Genomic DNA, 19,997 nt, shown 5'->3' with positions numbered 1-19,997 from the left:
ACAATCTGCTGCAGCAAAGAACACAAGAGATGCCTTAAAGACAGCACACGACTTTTAGTCCGTTTAGCCCAGTGCAAACCGCTCTGGCTTGCAGCAGGCCTCTGTGCTAGAGATCTTTGACATCGTCAGCTACCCGATCCCTTTTTTGACCTGAAGATGCTGTCAGGGGCTGAACCTGGAGACTGCTGCATGTAGATTAGGAACTCTCCCACTGAACTACGGTCCTTTTCCCAAGCGTAACATGTGGAAGAAACCTAGCCTGTTCCATAATGCAGGGATGGAGAACAGGCAGCCTCTGAATCAGATGCCGCACTCTAAGCAATTTTATCCGGTCCCTGGCAGCCCTCCCCAATTTTATTTGGAATATGGTGGAAGGAATGTTGTAAGAAACTGAAATATTACATACTTCAAGGTGACTCCTCTGCCTTGCTCTTTCTGTGCAATGTGTATGTGTGAATGTACATATCTGCACATACCATTATGTCTGAGGACCTACTGACAGGCGGTCGTGACTTTATGCAGAGCTCAATTTGTGTGACTAAATCTACCTCCCCCGAGAAAGAATACAGACGCCTGACCACCTCTGCTTCAGGGTGCATCGCAACAAGGATGTTTGGTTAGGTGCTTAAAAGATCTGGGGCACAAGCCCGTAAGCAAAAATGGGCAGACGCTAATTTATATGTGTGGATGCCGTTTCAGAATTTTAATGCAACAGAATGCAAGCCGATTAATTTCCCAACCCAAACCCCACTTCCAAAAAATACTCAGTTAATTTGTACCACATCCCAGGTCACCCCAAATTTCTTTCACTAAGTTATCCCCCGTTAATCTCCTGCTCCAACCCAATTCACTTTCCCTTCAGTTACCCAATTCACCACCCCCAAATAGACTCTTTAGAAAGCAATTTCAAGTTATTCTCTCAAATTAATATCCCATGGAGAACACACAGAAGCACAGACTTCTCCTGGATTCATTACCCACTTACAAACACATGGGGCACTTAGAATTTTTTTTGTGGGGGAGGCCACAGCAGCAGAGGTGGGAGGGGGGGCACACTGGGCACCACTCACCCAGGGGGTGGCAGTTACCACAGGGCCTGCAATGTGCCCAAGCCATACACCTCTCCTTTTCGGGTGACGTGGGGCTCGCATCTGCCAGGGCAGCTGAAGGGGAGGCGGAGGGTGGAGTCCATGCAGGCTCCGCCCAGAGTGACCTGCCCAGCTTGCCCCGCCCCCATGGATGGCTCAGTCCGGGCACCCAAGCAGCCAGCTACACCGCTGGGAGGCCATGCCCCTTAGCTCCATCCCTAGTAGTGCCTCAGTATGGCTCCAGGATAGGGGGCACTAACCTGGCCGCTAGGAAGAGGACGCAGCTGACAGCGAGATAAGCCAGGAGCATGAAAAGCCAAACAGCCGGGGAGAAAGGATCCAGGAAGGAGAAATACCCTGGTTTGCGTCCCTGTAAAAAATAGAAAATAGCACCAGAGTAGCAGGACCACTGAATCACCATTAATATTAATAATAATAATTTATTTTATTTGTACCCCATGCATCTGACAGGATTGCCCTAGCCCATGGGTAGGCAAACTAAGGCCCAGGGGCCGGATCCAGCCCAATCACCTTCTATATCTGGCCTGTGGACGGTCCAGGAATCAGTGTGTTTTTACATGAGTAGAATGTGCCCTTTTATTTAAAATGCAGCTCTGGGTTATTTATGGGGCAGAGGAATTCATTCATCCCCCCCCAAAAAAATATAGCCCAGCCCCCCACAAGGTATGAGGGACGGTGGACCGGCCCCCTGCTGAAAAAGTTTGCTGAGTCCTGCGGGCCTAGCCACTCTGGGTGGCTTCCAACAAATATTCCCTATATCCCTATATTCAGCCCAGCCTAAACCTTGCCTATCCCCAGTGGTGGCTGGTGTGCATTGCGACTGGTAGGGCAGAACGCAGGGAGACCAACAGCAGGTGGCGCCAGAGCCAATGACAGAGCCACTTCTAGTTTTGTCCCCATCTTCCTCCCTGCTGCTGCTGCCTTCTACAGGGGCAACGCTGAGACTAAGGGGAAGGAAGCTGACAGCCAGCACCATCTCTGACTGGTTGCAAGAAAAGAGGCAGGTAGGTCAGGGCTGGCTGGCTGGAGGCAGACAAAGGTTGGTGTGTCAATGTGCCCCAATGGACCAGCCTAAACATTGCCTATCCCTAAGGTAGGAAGGCCACTGGGCCCATCACATTCTGGCAAATAGAAGGGGAAGAATTGGAGGCAGTGAGAGATTTTACTTTCTTGGGCTCCATGATCACTGCAGATGGTCACAGCAGTCACGAAATTAAAAGACGCCTGCTCCTTGGGAGAAAGGTGATGGCAAACCTAGACAGCATCTTAAAAAGCAGAGACATCACCTTGCCAACAAAGGTCCGTATAGTTAAAGCCATTGTTTTCCCAGTAGTGATGTATGGAAGTGAGAGCCGGACCATAAAGAAGGCTGATCGCCGAAGAATTGATGCTTTTGAATTATGGTGCTGGAGGAGACTCTTGAGAGTCCCATGGACTGCAAGAAGTACAAACCTCTCCATTCTGAAGGAAATCAGCCCTGAGTGCTCACTGGAAGGACAGATCATGAAGTTGAGGCTCCAATACTTTGGCCACCTCATGAGAAGAGAAGACTCCCTGGAAAAGACCCTGATGTTGGGAAAGATGGAGGGCACAAGGAGAAGGGGACGACTGAGGACGAGATGGTTGGACACTGTTCTCGAAGCTACCAGCATGAGTCTGACCAAACTGCGGGAGGCAGTGGAAGTCAGGAGGGCCTGGCATGCTGTGGTTCATGGGGTCACAAAGAATCGGACACGACTAAACAACAACAACAACAAGGTAGGAAGACTGGGCTGTTTCATGTGGGCCAGCAAACTGCCCTGGTGCATTCCAATTAAAAGCTGCCTCCACGGAAGCAGAGCCAGCATTGTGCTCCTGAAAGCAGACTTAACGGGTCAACTCTGCTAACTGCAGAGATAATGGAGCTACACAATTAGCTTTAATGCCGTTCTCTTCGCTCTAATGCGCCTTGAAGGAAACCGGCTTGTTGTTGTCATTATATCGGGGATTCTGGAGGCTGTTTCGGAGGTTGTTGACTCAAGGCTGGTACCTTGGTTTCTGCTGATTCATGACAAACCCGGGGCAATTGCAGCTACGCTCCCTTGCTCTGTTTAAAGGTCTTTTGCAAATAACAGGGTATTTGTTAGGATAATGTTCCTCTAATGAGCTCAAGGCAGAGGACGTGGCTTCGTTCCTCGCTCCCCATTTTATTCTCACAATGGCCTTGTGAGGCCAAGAGATAGTGGCCAACCTGAAGTCACACAATGAATTTTGAGGCTGAAACAGGGGATTGGAACAAGGGTATCGTTGGTGCAATTCCAGCACTGTTGCTTATATTAGCCCCGCTGCACACTTTGCGATCCATCAAGTGGAATGCAGGCCAGGAGACCTTGTTTTGACAACCTTGCAATGTGATAAAAGTTGCCGTTTTTGCTGCCTTCCCAAACTGAAGACAGGAGAGAAGAGTCGTGGGATGGTGTGAAACCACAGCACAACTTTGCACCATTATCAGAATGGAGGAGAAGATGGAGCGTTCCTTTAACCAGAGTTTCCCCTGTTAAAGAACTGCTTTAAGAAGGCTGAAGCACATCACCCGCAGGGGTCAAAACTCCCACCTATAATTGTGAGGCTGTCTAAAATCTCAGAATAGGTACAGTGGTACTTTGGTTCTCAAACTTAATCCGTTCCAAAATGAAATCGTTCCAAAACCAAGGCACGCTTTCCCAGAGAAAGTAATGCAAAACGGATTAATCTGTTCCAGACTTTTAAACACAACTCCTAAAACAGCAATTTAACATGAATTTTACTCTCTAACGAGACCACTGATCCATAAAATGAAAGCAATAAAGAATGTACTGCAGTCACACAGTCAATCAATCAGTAGCTGAACTGGGTTCCACACAGTCACAAAAACAAAGAGCTGCAAAAACAAAAACACAAGGTAAATAGCCAAAACAGACAGACTTCAGCATAACACTCTAACGGAGCACATCCAGCTTCCGAAAAAACTTCGCAAAACAGAACGCTTACTACCAGGTTTGCAGTGTTTGGGTTCCAAGTTGTTTGAGTACCAAGGTGTTTGAGAACCAAGGTACCACTGTTCTGGGTTGTGTGTGAAATGAGACTCAACAGCCACGCTGTTCTGCCCTTAGGTTGACTGGCCCATTTGCTCAACCTCTCAGCCGTGGCCCCCCCTCCTCCCAGTCCCACAAGACAAAAGCGCACATACCATGTGAACCCGGTACAAGATGCTGATCCCCAGGGTCATAAAAGGCTTGGAGAAATCGATGACCTTCTCCCGCTCGGCCGTGATGGTGAACGCAGCCACAGCCAGGTCAGCTTTCTGCGGAGCAAAGCACAGTGACCCCTGCCTGTCACTCAGTGAATCGCACGGCCCAACCCACCGCCATGCGCCCTCTTCTGGGTGAGAACAGGAGCAAAGGAGCGGTGCCGTCCTCTTCCTCTTCCCCCTCCACCCGCCAGCCATTCTAACGGCTCAGAGTGGGGGAAAGATCACTTTGGCAACGACATTTTGCAAGCAGAAAAGGAGGTGGCAAGGAAGAGTGTGTCAGAGAGCCAGAAAGGCCAAGATGGTGGTCAGGGAAGGCGGGCAAAGAGAGGCACTGAATTTCACAGACTGATTTGTGGCAGCAAGCTTCCGGCAACTTTATAGAGTTGCTTCCTCATGCAGCAAAAAATCAGGGTGATTTTGCACATTTATTTCATACTGAGGTTTTCAACCACGTGGTTAGAAAAAAAAATTCTCATGCTGAATACTACTACTACTACTACTAATAATAATAATAATAATAATAATAATTTATTTATACCCTGCCCATCTGGCTGGGTTTCCCCAGCCACTCTGGGCGGCTTCCAACTGAATATTAAAAACAATACAGCATCAGACATTAAAAACTTCCCTAAACAGGGCTGCCTTTAGTTGTCTTTTAAAAGTAAAATAGTTGTTTATTGCCTTGACATCTGTTGGGAGGGCGTTCCACAGGGCAGACACCACGTCCCCCAGTACATGGTTTCTCCAACTTGGGTCTCCAGCTGTTTTTGGACTACAGTTCCCATCATCCCTGACCACTGGTCCTGCTAGCTAGGGATGATGGGAGTCATGGTCCAAAAGCAGCTACAGACCCAAGTTTGGAGAAACACCGCCCTCATATGGGTGGCCAATGTGATGCTCTCTAAATGTTGCAGGAGTACAACTCCCATCAGCCCAGACCTCGACCATGCTGGCTGAAGCTGACGGGCCCTGGAGTCTAGCAGCATCTGGGAGGCACCGCATTAGCTATCCCTGCTCTTGTGGGCTGGAGGTAGCAAACACTCAACTGGCAGCCAGAGGTCTCAGTATCGCCCTCTGGTTAGAGACTCCAGAACTACAGCAGATAGCAGTTCTTCCCATAGTGAATTATTGTCCATTTTTATCGCACTATCTTTTGTAGCCCCGGAAAAAGAATGAAGTACCCGTTGCTCATTCATTATCTCCACAAATAAGACCGGGCCTGTGCCTGGGGGCTTGTCCACACTTCTGCTTGTCATGTGCTTTGAAAGCACTGAGAGGTTCCTGCCACCCCCGTCTCACTCCTTTCCCAGGGATAAACCCGCTCTTTAGCTCTAAATTGGAACAAATGGCAATCCCTAGAAAACCCGATTGCAGTTTGCTCCAATTCAGCACTAAAGAGTGGTTTTCCCTGGAGGAAAGCTGTGGGAAAGCCCTTGGTCAACCCATGCAGCAATGTGAGGTGACAGAGTGGTTTTACAACTTCAGACTTCAGTTGTGGTGATGCCATTCCTGAGCACTCTTTTGTGCAAACAAACAGAACAAAGCTCTCCCTGCAAGAAAAAAAGCTAATATTTTAGTCGAACCCAGTTCCTGTGATGCTAGCTTTCTACTTGCAGGGAGCAAGTACAGGAATGCAGGTGCATTAAAAAACCTGATCCCCTGCCACCTATCACATTTTGCTCTGTGTCTAGACAGGCCCTTCATCTGAGGGCAAAGAACCAAAGAAGCAGTGCTAGGGCCTGAGCTTTTGGAGGAACCGAAAAGACAGTGATAGGGCAGTCATGGTGCCCTGCAGAAGAAGGGCAGGCTGCACATGCTCACATGCGCTTGTCCTCTTTCACCAGCCCACACTTTTGTGCTTTTGGTTCTGACAGAAGATTCCCTGTCAGATGATATACTACCGAAAGATAAGGGGGTTGTGGGTCTTCAGGAAAAGGTCTGGGAGAAGGAGACCCTATTGGGTTCAACCCAAAGGAGCCGTACCCTATTAATGAGCTCTCCCACCATGCCAGTCCAAGATCCATTTGGCTCAGGAGCCCCATAGAGCCCGTCTTCCACCAGCTTAATCTGGAAGCGAAATTTAAGGATGTCGGCGAGTTCGTGGAGCATGTCCACGCAGAAGCCCTCGTACTGCTCTGTGCCGGACAGCTCCTGGAAGTTTGCACGGCGCATCACGTAGGGGTTTTCCTGTAAGAGGGGACAGGGAAACAGTGAGTAACAGCCCCTTGCGTGAGGGGATAAGTGCTAGCAGAAAGTTTGCAAGGAAGTTTCACCAAGGCCTTGTTCCGTTTCATACCCTCCGATATTCCTCAGATGAAAATATGGACATTTCTTTCTCCTCGCAACTGACTCAACTGATGGCAGGCTCTGTCACCTATCGGACAGTTTGTAAAAACACAGGGAGGTGGAGGGCTGGCTTAGGGCAGTCCGAGATTGCTGGGGCAACCTTTTCACCCTCCACTGCGGGCCACCAGCACATCTTGTGGCAGTGAATTCCTCAGGTTAATCATGTGCAGAGGTGTATTCCGAAATGCCAACATGCAGAAGCAGTTTTGTCAGTCCGCAACTACAGCTAAGTCAGAACAGCCCTCTACAGAGGAGAGAAATGTTGGCTTATTTCTTTTCAGGAGGAGGAGAGGGGAAACTACCCTGGTTGGTGAAGCAGTCGCCTTTCCCTGCCTTCTTCAAACGAAACAAAACAAAGCCCCGCTCTCACATTCTCCACAAAGCACTTTATTCTCCTCCCACAAGGCACTGGGGCTGCGCTACGTGTTGACCGCAGCCATAGCTCTGTCTCAGCCCCTTCTGTGAGGAGGAGAATGGCAGCCAGACACCCTGAGGAGCTCTACACAGCAAGGAAGCGCTTGTTAAAAAACGAAAAGAAAGAAAGACAGAAAATAATAAAAGAGAGGCATTCACCTCCCCCCCCACAAAAAAACTCTACTCAGCGCCAAACTGCACTAGTTCAGATCACACCAATCCTGAACCAATCGGCTTACACTGAATTATTATGAGTTCCAGTGTAATAATGTTTTGATCATGTCTTCTCCTTAGACTAAGGGCAGTCAATGCTGCTGGACTCCATCAGCCCTGACCACAGGCCATGCTGGCTGGGGCTGATGGGAGTTGTAGCCCAATGGCATCTGGAAGGTGCCCCATGGGCTCCTCTTGCGCAGACCAGGTGTACAGGAGAACAGGTCTCTTAGACCTTTAATCCCAACCCCGCAAGAATTGGGATCCATCAAGCCAAAATGGCGCTCACTGGAGCTGGCCAATGCACAGTGCCTTCCCGGTCTTGTTGGACTACAACTCCCATCAGTTCCTGCTAGCATGTGGAATAGTCGTGGATGATGGAAGCTGGAGTCCAGCAGAGCACCACACTGGCAATGCACCATGAGCTGTGTACGGCAGCCCACAAGGGACTCCATACTCTTTCTGTTTTCCTTCTGGCTTCAGACTGCTGCACCGAAGGGGTGTATTGTGTAAAAGGTAAAGGGACCCCTGACCATTAGGTCCAGTCGTGGCCGACTCTGTGGTTGCGGTGCTCATCTTGGCCAAGGGAGCCGGCGTACAGCATGACTAAGCTGCTTCTGGCGAACCAAAGCAGCACACAGAAATGCCGTTTACCTTCCCGCTGGAGTTGTACCTATTTATCTACTTGCACTTTGACGTGCTTTTGAACTGCTAGGTTGGCAGGAACAGGGACCGAGCAACAGGAGCTCACCCCGTCGCGTGGATTCGAACCGTCAACCTTCTGATCGGCAAGTCCTAGGTTCTGTGGTTTAACCCACAGCGCCACCCGCGTCCCATATTATGTGTGTGACTACAATATATGGCATGCAGGATTGCCGGGATCAAAGCTGGAACAGACCGATAGATCATTAGGCTCCCTGTCATCAGGCTGCTCTATGCCTTCTGATCAGTGAGCTGTGCCAGGGCAGCTTTGATAGCTGTGGCAAAGTGGAGGAATCTCAGCAGGGGTTGCACTCCTCCCTCTTGCATGACAAACCGAGTTTGCAAAAATTCACTCCCCGACACAAGTTGAGGAGCTCAGCGCTCTGGATCTGGTCGCTTGCGTCCCACGTACAAATTCACCGTCTGTCAAGCCCAGAAGACTCTCAACCTGAATTTGATATTAAAGGCCAAGGGAACCCACACTCCCCTCCCTTAACAAAGCCCGGCAAAGGCGGGCAGCGAGCTTACTAAGATGGTGGTGACCGTCAGATTCTTGTTGGCAAGGCTCTCTGAGATGTTGATGTCCAGCGTTGTGGCGTTCATGGCAAGAGTCCTGTTTGAGTACCACACCCCGATCTGCAAATAAGAGGAAGTGTGTTAGAGGGTCTCACTAGAAGAGGCAAGGGGAACCTTTTCCAGCTCACGGCTGCATTCCCTTCTGTGCTGGGCCCGGGGGTAAACCCAAGCAACACGTTCCAGGACCCGAATCCAAGGATCCCGCGAGGAGTCAGTCCAACATGGCCAAGGCAAGTCACAAACCAGGAAACCAAGCTAGGTTAGGCACAGGGTCTCAGGCAGGTTTCAGCAGCAATGTTCCTCCCGCAACCTGGGGCAGGGTCCGACAGCCTTTTATCCCTGTCGGGGTAACAGCCGGTCTTGATCCCCCCGTGACTCACCTCCCTGTCTTGCCCGAAGGCGAGCACTCCTCCTGCAGGTACTCAGGTCTCTCCTTCACTCAGACCTGAGTCTCTGCAGCTCGGGAGATGTCGGTGGGTTACTAGACCCAGAGGCCGCCTCAGCCTCTCCTGACCCAACTGGTAGTGGAGCAGCTGTACGTGATTGCCCAGCAGAGGGTAACGAGGTAATCCCCGCTTCTGGAGCCAGGGCAGGCTCAGGCCCCTGACTCGGCCCAGCTGGTGCTTGTTGCAGGGGAACCTGTGCAGACTGGGGCTCTTCAGAATCAGGCCCCAGACTCCGTTCAGATGCCACCTGAGGCAGAGGATCCGGTGCGGACTGAGACTCCTCTGGTTCCGAGTCCAAGTCCAAGTCCCAGGCCATCGCACCTTCTGGGAAACTTCCCAGAGTTGCCAGGGTGGGCGGGACTAGAAGAACAGGTGGGCGGAGCAATGAATGCATAGCCATACTTCCCTTGTCCTCAGTTCAGGCGCATAAGAAGCATTACTGGGGTTCAAGCACATATTCCAGCCAGGCAAAAAACAACCAAGGAGGCTGTGGCCTGAGGAAAGGGAGTGCGACCTGAGGAGAATCCAAAGGGTCAGACCAAGTGACCTGGAAGGCTGCATTTGGCCCCCAGGTCCCCAGCCCATCACAAGTTGGACTGTTTTATCAGCGGTGTTTGAAATTAGCTAGGTGCCAGGCACGTTTTGTGACTGGCACAAGTTTGATTGCAACTGCGTGGAGATCTCCGGGTGCCAGGCTGGCGACTGGGAGACGCAAAACGTCACTTCGAGAAGAATCTGAAATATCTCCCTTGAAGCTTGAATTAGTTTTATTCCAGATTGTTCTATTTGATGTTTCCATGTGTTGTGAACCGCTTTGAGGTTTGTTCTTTAAAGTATAGAGCAGTATAGAAACGGTGTCAGGGACTGGCTGGACATGAGGAGTGGATACTGAGGAGTCGTCAGCGGGAGAAGTGTTGGAGACAGACTTGGTAGAAGGGAAGCAGCGATCTGGAGGCGTCTGTGACAGCCAGGTGACAGAGCCAGAGGCCTGAGAAGCTGCAGGACTGGAGAGTGAAGAACAGTTGCAGGAGGAGGAAGAAAAGAGGCCTTAGAATTCTGCACTTAGAAAACTGGGCTCTTATCTGGAAACCTGGCCCGATTCATTTCGCTTTCTTGCAAGATGAGCACACAGCGGACTTCAACCTGCAGCCCCTCAAGGCTACGGGAAATGACCCAACAGGAGCAGATGATTTGCAGCTGAGGAACTATAAATGCATATTCTGAACTGCATGATTTGGGTTGCCTTTGCTCAGAACCTGGACTCGGAAGGGAAGGCCAGTTTTAAGGATAACCCCCCACTTACCTCCCGGTGCCCATGGCGGGCTTTTTCCAGGATGCGCAAGGTATAATTGGTTCTCTGGCCCTTGCTGTTGAACTCTACACGCCCTGTCAGCCCGTCATACTCTACCTGGCCAGGGATGGAGAGACAGAAATGGGGGTTGGGAGGGAGAAAAGACAGAGAGGGAGACAGGAAAAGAAGGGAAGACAGTGAGATATGACCAGCCTGCGGTGAAGGGCACAACCAGCCTGAGTTAGCCAGCACTGGATTTTTACACCCCCCTAGATTCATCAATATATGTGAACTATGGGTTCCTCTCTGGGCGTCATTTTAAGACAATGTGTGCACATATGGAGGTTATCAAAGATGCAATGTGCAGATTTACTTTTTGAAATTAAATTACTTCCCCCCACCCCCAGTGTAACTGAGTCTGCTCCAAATTGGCTGAGCAGGTGTGATGTGGGGAAGCCTGGAGAATGAAGTTGCCAGAGCTCTGGCTTTCAATTGACTAAAATGTGCCCTTCCCTCTCATCCATTGGCCAGGGCTGCAGTGACATCATGGAACGCTTGTGAACATTCCAAATTCTTCAGGGGGAGGGATTTTGCAAAACAAAGGGCTTACTTACAGAAGGAGCTGTTTAATGTTAGCAGGAATAGTTACAGGGAGGCAAGGCCTCGGAGACCTGACTGCTACACACAGGCAGCAGAAAAGGAAGGAGGGCACAGAGTGATGGGAGGAGGAGATAAAAGAGTCTGGTAGGCCATTTTGAGAGACTAGGCTATTAAATCTCAGCTACCCACCAAGGTGCAGTTTGGGAAGTTGAGCAGTAATGTATCATTATCTCTGCAGCTGTATTATAACACCCAAGCATGCTCAACCAAGAATATTTATAAAAGGATGAATCCGACCCACCCCACTAAAGGGCCGGAAAACTCACTACTCTCCCAATTAACCATCAAACGCCTAGGTACCATATTTTTCGCTCTATAAGACACACTTTTCCCCTCCTAAAAAGTGAGGGGAAATGTGTGTGCATCTTATGGAGTGAATTGCAGGCTGCGCAGCTTTCGCTGAAGCCAGGAGAGTAAGAGGGATTGGTGCGCACTGATCCCTCTTACTCTCCTGGCTTCAGGGATAGCCACGCAAAGCCTCCTGAGCGCAGCCGGAGCGCTCCTGCCTCTTCACTCAAGAGGCTTTGCGTTGCTTTCTTGTTCCTTGTTTTCCTCCTCTAAAAACTAGGTGCGTCTTATGGTCGGGTGCATCTTATAGAGCGAAAAATACGGTAAATTGAAATGTTTTGCCCAGGCAATTAGAAGTAAACCATGTCGGCACCAGGTGTGCTTCCCTGGGGAGAACATTTCGCAAACAAGGAGCCACCACCGAGAAGGCCCACTCTCGCACTGCCCTCTTTTGCACCCCCTCAGAGGAAGCAGACAGAGAAGCATCTCTGACGGCGAGCGCAGTGTCAAAAAGAAAAGAATAAAGACAATAAAAGAGGAGAATCCACCACAGGGCCACAATTTCTGTCAGAAAACTTGGACCCCATTCTTATTTTTGGCTCAAACCTAGGCAAATGTTTATGTCTGGGGCAAATATAATCTGCATCATAGTTAGGACCCTCTTCATACTGTGTAGGTGCCTCGATATTATAGGTAACAGAGCCTGCCCACTGTGAGCACAGCCACATCTCACCATGCGCAGGTAGTTCATGAGGCTGGTCCCATGCTGCCAGATGTTAGACGAGGTGCAGGCCAGGGGTTTGACCCCGATCTCCTGGCTGCGGTTCAGCTCTCGCACAGCACTCACCACCACGTGCACCGCATCGAACATCAGTGCCGCTGACAGCTGAAGGGGAGCAAACAGTTCAGCCAGCGTTTAATTATCAAGCAGCTCGGAGGGTGAGGTCACCTGTTATTATTATTAAAGGTAAAGGTAAAGGGACCCCTGACCATTAGGTCCAGTTGCAGACGACTCTGGGGTTGCAGCGCTCATCTCGCTTTACTGGCCAAGGGAGCCGGCATACAGCTTCCGGGTCATGTGGCCAGCATGACTAAGCCGCTTCTGGCAAACCAGACTAGCACACGGAAACACCGTTTACCTTCCCACAGGAGCTGTACCTATTTATCTACTTGTACTTTGATGTGCTTTCGAACTGCTAGGTTGGCAGGAGCAGGGACCGAACAACGGGAGCTCACCCTGTTGCGGGGATTCGAACTGCCGACCTTCTGATCAGCAAGCCCTAGTCTCTGTGGTTTAACCCACAGCACCACCCGCGTCCCATTATTATTATTAGTTTATTATTTAAAGCATTCCCCCCCCCCCCCACTCTTCAGGCGAAAAAAACTTAAGTAAGATAATCCTCACCCTCTAAAAGACATGGCACAAAAGGAAAAGGGGCTGATGAAGAGGAGGGGGGAAAGCAAACTCAGACTCCAGTTCTCAGTTATTATATGTGTTCTTATATGTGTTCTTCCAAGCATGCCAGGGCAATGAAATCTTCTGCAATTGTTTCTTCCCTGGCTGACAGATGGGAGCCAGGTTGCGCTTCCAGCTGTCAAAGCGTTCTTTCTGGGCCTCTAGCCTATCATCTCCGTTCTACTCTTACTTCTGCAACTAGGCTCAAACATCTCTGCCTCTGCAAAACTGGAGGAGGATAAAATGAGTCATAGTTACTGAGCAATGTATCTTAACATCAGAATTTAACATTCTGCATTAGGGACGGGCAAAACCCCCACCAAGAAACCTAATTAACCTTAATTGAAATTATTTTCGCTTTCCTAGAAATCACTCAGAAGTTTCGTCAGAGGAGGCACACCCAATCTCTTCTCCTTAGTTCACCTTAGAGGAAAAGCCTGTGAAACTGCAAACTAAATCTTTAAATGCAAACTAAAATCTTATTTCATGGGGGAGAAATTTGATTGAGTCCACATTTAAAGCTGAATCTATCAAATCTGAAACAACAGGAGAACCGAAACCCAGCCATCCTTTGAAATTAGCACTGATTTGAATTTTGAGAGTCCACCAACAGACGGAAAATTATTTTAAAAAATGCATAGGTTAGGTAAAAGTGAGCATTTAAAAAAATGATCCTATCCATGAAAATAACATACAGAAATGCATTACATCAGGAGAAAATGCTTGCAAAAAAATGTGTACAGGAGTCAAAACAGCATACACAAATGTGTATTGCGGTAGGAGAAATTTGCACCAACGCTCTGAAAAATTTACGTTGAGGATCTAAATAAATAAATGCGTCACAAATTAGCTGCCGAAACGTGGAGAACCCAATTTAAGATTGGGAAAACGAGAAACCAGAAGAAATGAAATTGACATGTTCTTCCATCCCTAGTGGCCGGTCATTCTAGTAGAGTCACTTCACAGAATTCGGTAGGATTTCTCCTAGGTACAACACTACCCTTGTACTCTGAGTTGCCAGACTTACCGCAGGCCCCGGGTAAGGGCTGAGCTCACAGTTCTCCCGCCACGACATGTTGAGGCTGCGGACAAACTCCATGTAGAAAGGATGGCTGGTGTTAAACATGGAGAAGCCCAGGATGTTGGAGTGCTCATCCACAATCTCATCCAGGTGCAAGATTGGGAAATCCTGTAAGGAACAAGTCAGGAGGCAAAGAGAAGCAGAAGGAGGGGAGATGGTGAGCAGCAGAGTTGCACAAATCAGCGTATTTTTCCGTGTATAAAACGCCCCCTATTTGGGGGGGCTCCAAATTAGGAAAATAGGGGGAGATTGCCCAGAGTTGTTGAACTGTTTTTGGAGAGGATTGCCCAGAATAGTTCAGCATTTTTAGGGGGGATTGCCGGCAATCACACACCCGCCTGACCTATGCTGCCACTCACACACATCCCAAAAGAAGAAGAAGAAGAGTTTGGATTTGATATCCTACTTTATCACTACCCTAAGGAGTCTCAAAGGGATGCGGGTGGCACTGTGGGTTAAACCACAGAGCCTAGGACTTGCCAATCAGAAGGTCGGCGGTTCGAATCCCCGCAACAGGGTGAGCTCCTGTTGTTCGGTCCCAGCTCCTGTCAACCTAGCAGTTTGAAAGCACGTCAAAGTGCAAGTAGATAAATAGGTACCGCTCCAGTGGGAAGGTAAACACCGTTTCCGTGTGCTGCTCTGGTTCGCCAGAAGCTTAGTCATGCTGGCTACTTGACCCGGAAGCTGTACACCAGCTCCCTCGGCCAATAAAGCGAGATGAGCGCCACAACCCCAGAGTCGGCCACGACTGGACCTAATGGTCAGGGATCCCTTTACCTTTACCAAATTAGGAAAGTGGGGGGAGATTGCCCAGAGTTGTTGAGCTTTTTGGGGTGGCCTGCACTTGTTCAGCATTTTTTAGGGAGGACTGCCGGAAATCGCTCACCCGCCTGACCTACGCGGCCACTCACACACGTCCCAAAAGAAGAAGAGTTTGGATTTGATATCCCACTTTATCACTACCCTAAGGGGTCTCAAAGCGGCTAACAATCTCCTTTCCCTCCCCCCCCCCACAACAAACACTCTGTGAGATGAGTGAGGCTGAGAGACTTCAGAGGAGTGTGACTAGCCCAAGGTCACCCAGCAGCTGCAGGTTGAGGAGCAGGGAATCGAACCCGGTTCACCAGATTACAAGTCCGCCACTCTTAACCACTACACCACACTGGCTCTCTCTCATCTGTCCCCTCACTGGCAGAAGCCACCAATCGCCCACCCAATTGCCACAGCGACAGCAAATCAACACCAGCCATTGCCACAGCCACCAATAACACGCCAAATAGCCGCTGACAATCTCCAGGTCATGGCAGCAACCAATCCCACGTTTCCCCTATGTAAGATGACCCTCAATTTCTAACACTTTTTTAATTAAAAAAACAAAAACACCTGGTCTTATGCACAGGAAAGTACAGCATGCAGTCAAGTTTCCTCTGTTTAAGGAAATTGCAGGAGGCAGGGTTTCAGCACACCGGAGTGCAATGGACTAACCTCACATTGGAGAAACCTTCTTCCTGATCAAGAGACAGGAAAAGCAACAATGGTCTTCCTCACTCCATTTTTATTGGATTTTAAAATTACTTTAATCAGGTTATAATATTCTGAATTACTATATTTGCAGACGATGCTCTTTTGTGATTTGCTCATCTAACCTCTAGTTTATAATCTATTGTTACTATTATTATTATTATTATTATTATTATTATTATTATTATTATTGCTGCCAAGTAGCTTTAATGAGACCACCGAGGGAAATCAAGACCCGAAACGCATTTGTTTTTTTTTTTTTTTTTATAAAAATTTTTATTAAGATTTTTTACAGATACATATTTAACAAACAAAATAGGTTTCATAACATCTTTTCATTCTATTGCGGACTCCCTCACGTCTCCCGCTTCCACTCTCATCATTAAAAACGAATTTTTCCAAGCAAATTATCATCTTGTTTATACTCTTAAGTGCTATGTTTAGGTTAAACTCAAATAAAAAATTATAATTTTAATGGTAGACAGTTATTTCTGCTCTGGCTTCCTTGTTAGGATTCAACCAAATTACAATACTTTTGTAAATAAATCTTAAATTTCTTCCAGTCTTCTTCAACCCTCTCCTCTCCCAGGTCGCGGATTCTGCCAGTCATCTCGGCCAGTTGCATATAGTCCATCAGCTGCATCTGCCATTCTTCCAGTGTTGGTAGATCTTGGGTTTTCCAGCTCTTAGCAATAAGTATCCTTGCCGCCGTTGTAGCGTACATAAAAAATGTTCTATCCTTCTTTAACACGTTCTGGCCGACCATGCCCAGAAGGAAGGCCTCTGGTTTCTTGGTGAAGGTATACTTAAATACCTTTTTTAACTCATTATATATCATTTCCCAAAAGGCCTTCACTTTAGGGCAGGTCCACCAGAGGTGAAAGAATGTTCCTTCATTTTCCTTACATTTCCAACATTTGTTATCAGACGAATGGTGTATTTTAGCCAATTTCACTGGGGTCATGTACCATCTATATATCATTTTCATTACATTTTCCTTCAGAGCATTACATGCTGTGAAGTTCAGCCCAGTAGTCCATAACCTTTCCCAGTCCTCAAACATAATGTTGTGCCCAATATCCTGGGCCCACTTTATCATAGCCGATTTAACCAATTCGTCTTGTGTGTTCCATTTCAGCAGCAAGTTATACATTTTTGAAAGCACCTTGGTCTTAGGTTCTAGCAGTTCTGTCTCCAGTTTCGATTTCTCCACCTGGAATCCTAACTTTTTATCAATCTTAAACACTTCCTTAATCTGAGCATAGTGTAACCAGTCTCGCACTTTATCTTTCATTTTCTCTAAACTCTGCAGTTTCCAATTGTCTCCATCCCTTTCTAGTATTTCCCAATATTTTGGCCAATTGGCCTCCATATTGGGTCTTTTTCGGGCCTTGGCCTCCAAAGGTGACAGCCACCTCGGTGTTTTATTTTCTAATAAGTCTTTGTATCTTGTCCAGACATTAAATATTGCTTTTCTGACAATATGGTTCTTAAAGACCTTGTTGATCTTAACCTTGTCATACCATAAATATGCATGCCATCCAAATGCATTGTTAAAACCTTCCAAATCCAGCACATCCGTGTCCTCCAGAAGTAGCCAGTCTTTTAGCCAGCAGAAAGCTGCGGCTTCATAGTACAACTTTAAGTCTGGCAGGGCAAAGCCCCCTCTTTCTTTTGCGTCCGTTAATATCTTAAACTTAATTCTGGGCTTTTTGCCCTGCCAGACAAATTTGGAGATATCTTTCTGCCACTTCCGGAAGCACTCCGTTTTATCTACAATCTGCAATGTCTGAAACAAAAATAACATTTTTGGCAATACATTCATCTTAATAGCAGCTATTCGACCTAACAATGAAAGTTTCAGTTTTGACCAGCTATCCAAGTCTCTCTTAATTTCAGACCAACATTTTTCATAATTATCTTTAAACAGACTCAAATTCTTCGCTGTTATGTTTACCCCTAGGTATTTAACTTTCTTAACCACAGTTAGCTCTGTCTCTCTCTGAAACCGTTCCGACTCAATATCTGTCAAGTTTTTTCCCAACACCTTGGTTTTTTGCTTATTTAGTTTAAATCCCGCCACCCGACCAAAATCCTGGATTAGTTGTAGTACTCTTTTCGTACTAGATTCTGGCTCCTGTAATGTCAGAACTAAGTCATCTGCAAACGCTTTAAGTTTGTATTGTTTCGCTCCGACCTGTATCCCTTCCACCAACCTGTCCCCTCTAATCGTGTTCAAGAGCACCTCCAGGACCGAGATAAATAGTAACGGGGAAATCGGACAGCCTTGTCGTGTTCCTTTTTCAATTTTAAACTCTTCTGTAACCACATTGTTAACTATCAGTTTAGCCTTTTGTTCTGAATATACTGCATCAATCCCATTCTCAAACCCCCGGCCCACTCCCATTTCTTTTAGATTCCCTTTCATAAACTTCCAGGATATGTTATCAAAGGCCTTCTCCGCGTCTATAAAAATTAAAACAGCTTTAGTATTTATGTCTGTTTGTAAAAGCTCCAATATATCTATAATGTTCCTTGTATTGGCAGACATGTGTCTACCTGGGAGAAAGCCTGCCTGGTCTTTATGGATTACTTTGTTTAAAACCCTCTTGAATCTACTTGCCAAAACGTCTGCGAATATTTTGTAATCCACATTTAAAAGGGAGATGGGACGGTAGTTCTTAAGCTGTGTCTTTTCAGTTTCCGATTTTGGTATCAATGTGATGAAAGCTTCTTTCCACGATTCTGGCGCCTTCTTCCCCTCTAAAATTTCATTGCTGACCTCCATCAGTGGTTGTATCAAATAGTCTTTCAATGTCTTATAATACTTGGAGGTCAGCCCATCTGGTCCTGGTGATTTGCCCTGTTTCATATTTTGGATGGCCTGCTCAATCTCTTGTCGTGTTATTTTGCCATTCAGAATTGATCTATTTTCTTCTGACAACTTTGCCAGTCCATTTGTCTTTAGAAATTGTTTAATCGCTGCTTCATCTTGTGGCCCTTGAGTGTATAATTTTTTGAAATATCTCTGGAAACACTTTCTAATCTCTCCGGGGTTCTGGATACATCTTCCTTCAATCTCTAAGTTTGTCACTGTGTTTAACTTTTGTCTCCTCTTCAACTGCCAAGCTAGCAGTTTTCCACATTTATTAGCCGACTCAAAAGTTTTTTGTTTCATTAGTTTGATTTTCCATTCTATTTCCTGATTTATCAGTTTACAATACTGTGCTTGGTAAAGTTTGATTTCTCTCAGAATCGGCTGGGACTTCGGATTAAGTCTTAACTTCTTCTCCAACTCCTTGATTTTTTCCAAAATTTTATCTTTCCTTTCGTTTTGTTTCCTTTTCTTTACTGTGTTCTGTTGTATCAGGAACCCCCTCATCACGGCCTTACTTGCGTCCCAGATAGTTCTTTTTTCCACTGTGGTGTTCATATTGATCTCAAAATAATCCTTTAGGGCTTTTTGGGCCTTCTTAGTGATCTCCTGATCTCTAAACAGGCCATCATTCATCTTCCATCTGAAGGAACCGGTTGGAATCAATGTCATGTCCATTCTCAGTGCGTTATGGTCGGAGCATGTCTTTGGGCAGATTTCCACCTTTCTGATCTTAGGTGCCAGACCTCTAGTTATCCATATCTGGTCGATTCTTGTCCAAGTCAGTTGGGCTTCAGAGAAAAATGTTCCTTCCCTTCCCAAGGGGTTTCTCACTCTCCAAATGTCAATCCAGTCCATATTGTCTGTCATTTCAAAGAAGGTCTTTGGTAGTCTCCCATCTTTAGAAATTTTTTGGCTCTGTGACTTATCCATATTGGTTGATACAACTCCATTCATATCTCCCATCATAATGATGTTGTTGTAGTCCAGATAGTCCAGCATGGTCTCATGCAACTTCTTATAGAATTCCGATTTTCCTTCATTTGGAGCATAAATTCCTAATATCAGTATTTTTTCCCCTTGATGTTGTATTTCTATCGCCAAAATTCTTCCATGCTCATCTTTAAACAGAAATTTAGGTGAAAGGCTCTCTTTTGCATAAATTACCACACCTCTCTTTTTAACTGTGTCCGAAGATATAAATTCCTGACCAAGTCTTTTATTTATTAACACTTTTCTGTGGAGCCTGGTCACATGTGTTTCCTGTAAGCAAATAATGTCCAAATGTTCCTTTTTTAAAATGTGAAAGATTTTTCTCCTTTTTCCTGGAATGTTACAGCCATTTATGTTCCAGCTCAAAAGTTGCAGAGACATCCTGAATATATCTGGTTATTCTTGCTGTGGGGGTACCTTATTGTCAGATTTTTGGGGGTCCGAGGGTGCAGGAACCCCCGGAGGTTCAGGCCCTGGGGGTAATCCAAGTCCCTTATGAAGATCTTCTCCGTGTGCCACCAAAAACTTGTCTCTATCCTCCGGCGTTCTAATTTTAATCTTCCTCCCTCTGAAAGTAAACGACAACCCTTGGGGAAACTCCCACCTGAAGATGATTGAGTTGCTCCTTAGCAGTTTTACTAATTCCGAGTAGTCTGCTCGAAGATCCAACAGCTGTTTAGGAATATCCTTATAAATTTCAATTCTTTTGTCCAAAATATCCAGTGACTTTCCGTAGTGCAGGCCTAGAATCTTGT

The 19,997-nt window shown here is 47.0% G+C and overlaps 1 protein-coding gene across 1 annotated transcript in view; it reads right to left on the bottom strand.

Moving 5' to 3' along the window:
* GRIK5 (glutamate ionotropic receptor kainate type subunit 5) overlaps nt 1–19,997 on the bottom strand; it is a 102,425-nt gene that overhangs the window by 23,504 nt on the left and 58,924 nt on the right. The window contains exons 8-14 of the mRNA XM_081921950.1: nt 13,800–13,961; nt 12,050–12,202; nt 10,381–10,485; nt 8,584–8,691; nt 6,364–6,567; nt 4,318–4,431; nt 1,349–1,458 (exon numbers count right to left, since the gene is read on the bottom strand). Of these exons, the coding sequence (XP_081778076.1) occupies nt 1,349–1,458; nt 4,318–4,431; nt 6,364–6,567; nt 8,584–8,691; nt 10,381–10,485; nt 12,050–12,202; nt 13,800–13,961 (956 nt within the window). The remainder of the gene's footprint in view (nt 1–1,348; nt 1,459–4,317; nt 4,432–6,363; nt 6,568–8,583; nt 8,692–10,380; nt 10,486–12,049; nt 12,203–13,799; nt 13,962–19,997) is intronic.

Source organism: Podarcis melisellensis, assembly GCF_964234715.1.
Source record: "Podarcis melisellensis genome assembly, chromosome: 8".
Classification (NCBI taxonomy): Eukaryota; Metazoa; Chordata; class Lepidosauria; order Squamata; family Lacertidae; genus Podarcis; species Podarcis melisellensis.
This window is presented reverse-complemented; position numbering and strand designations above follow the sequence as displayed.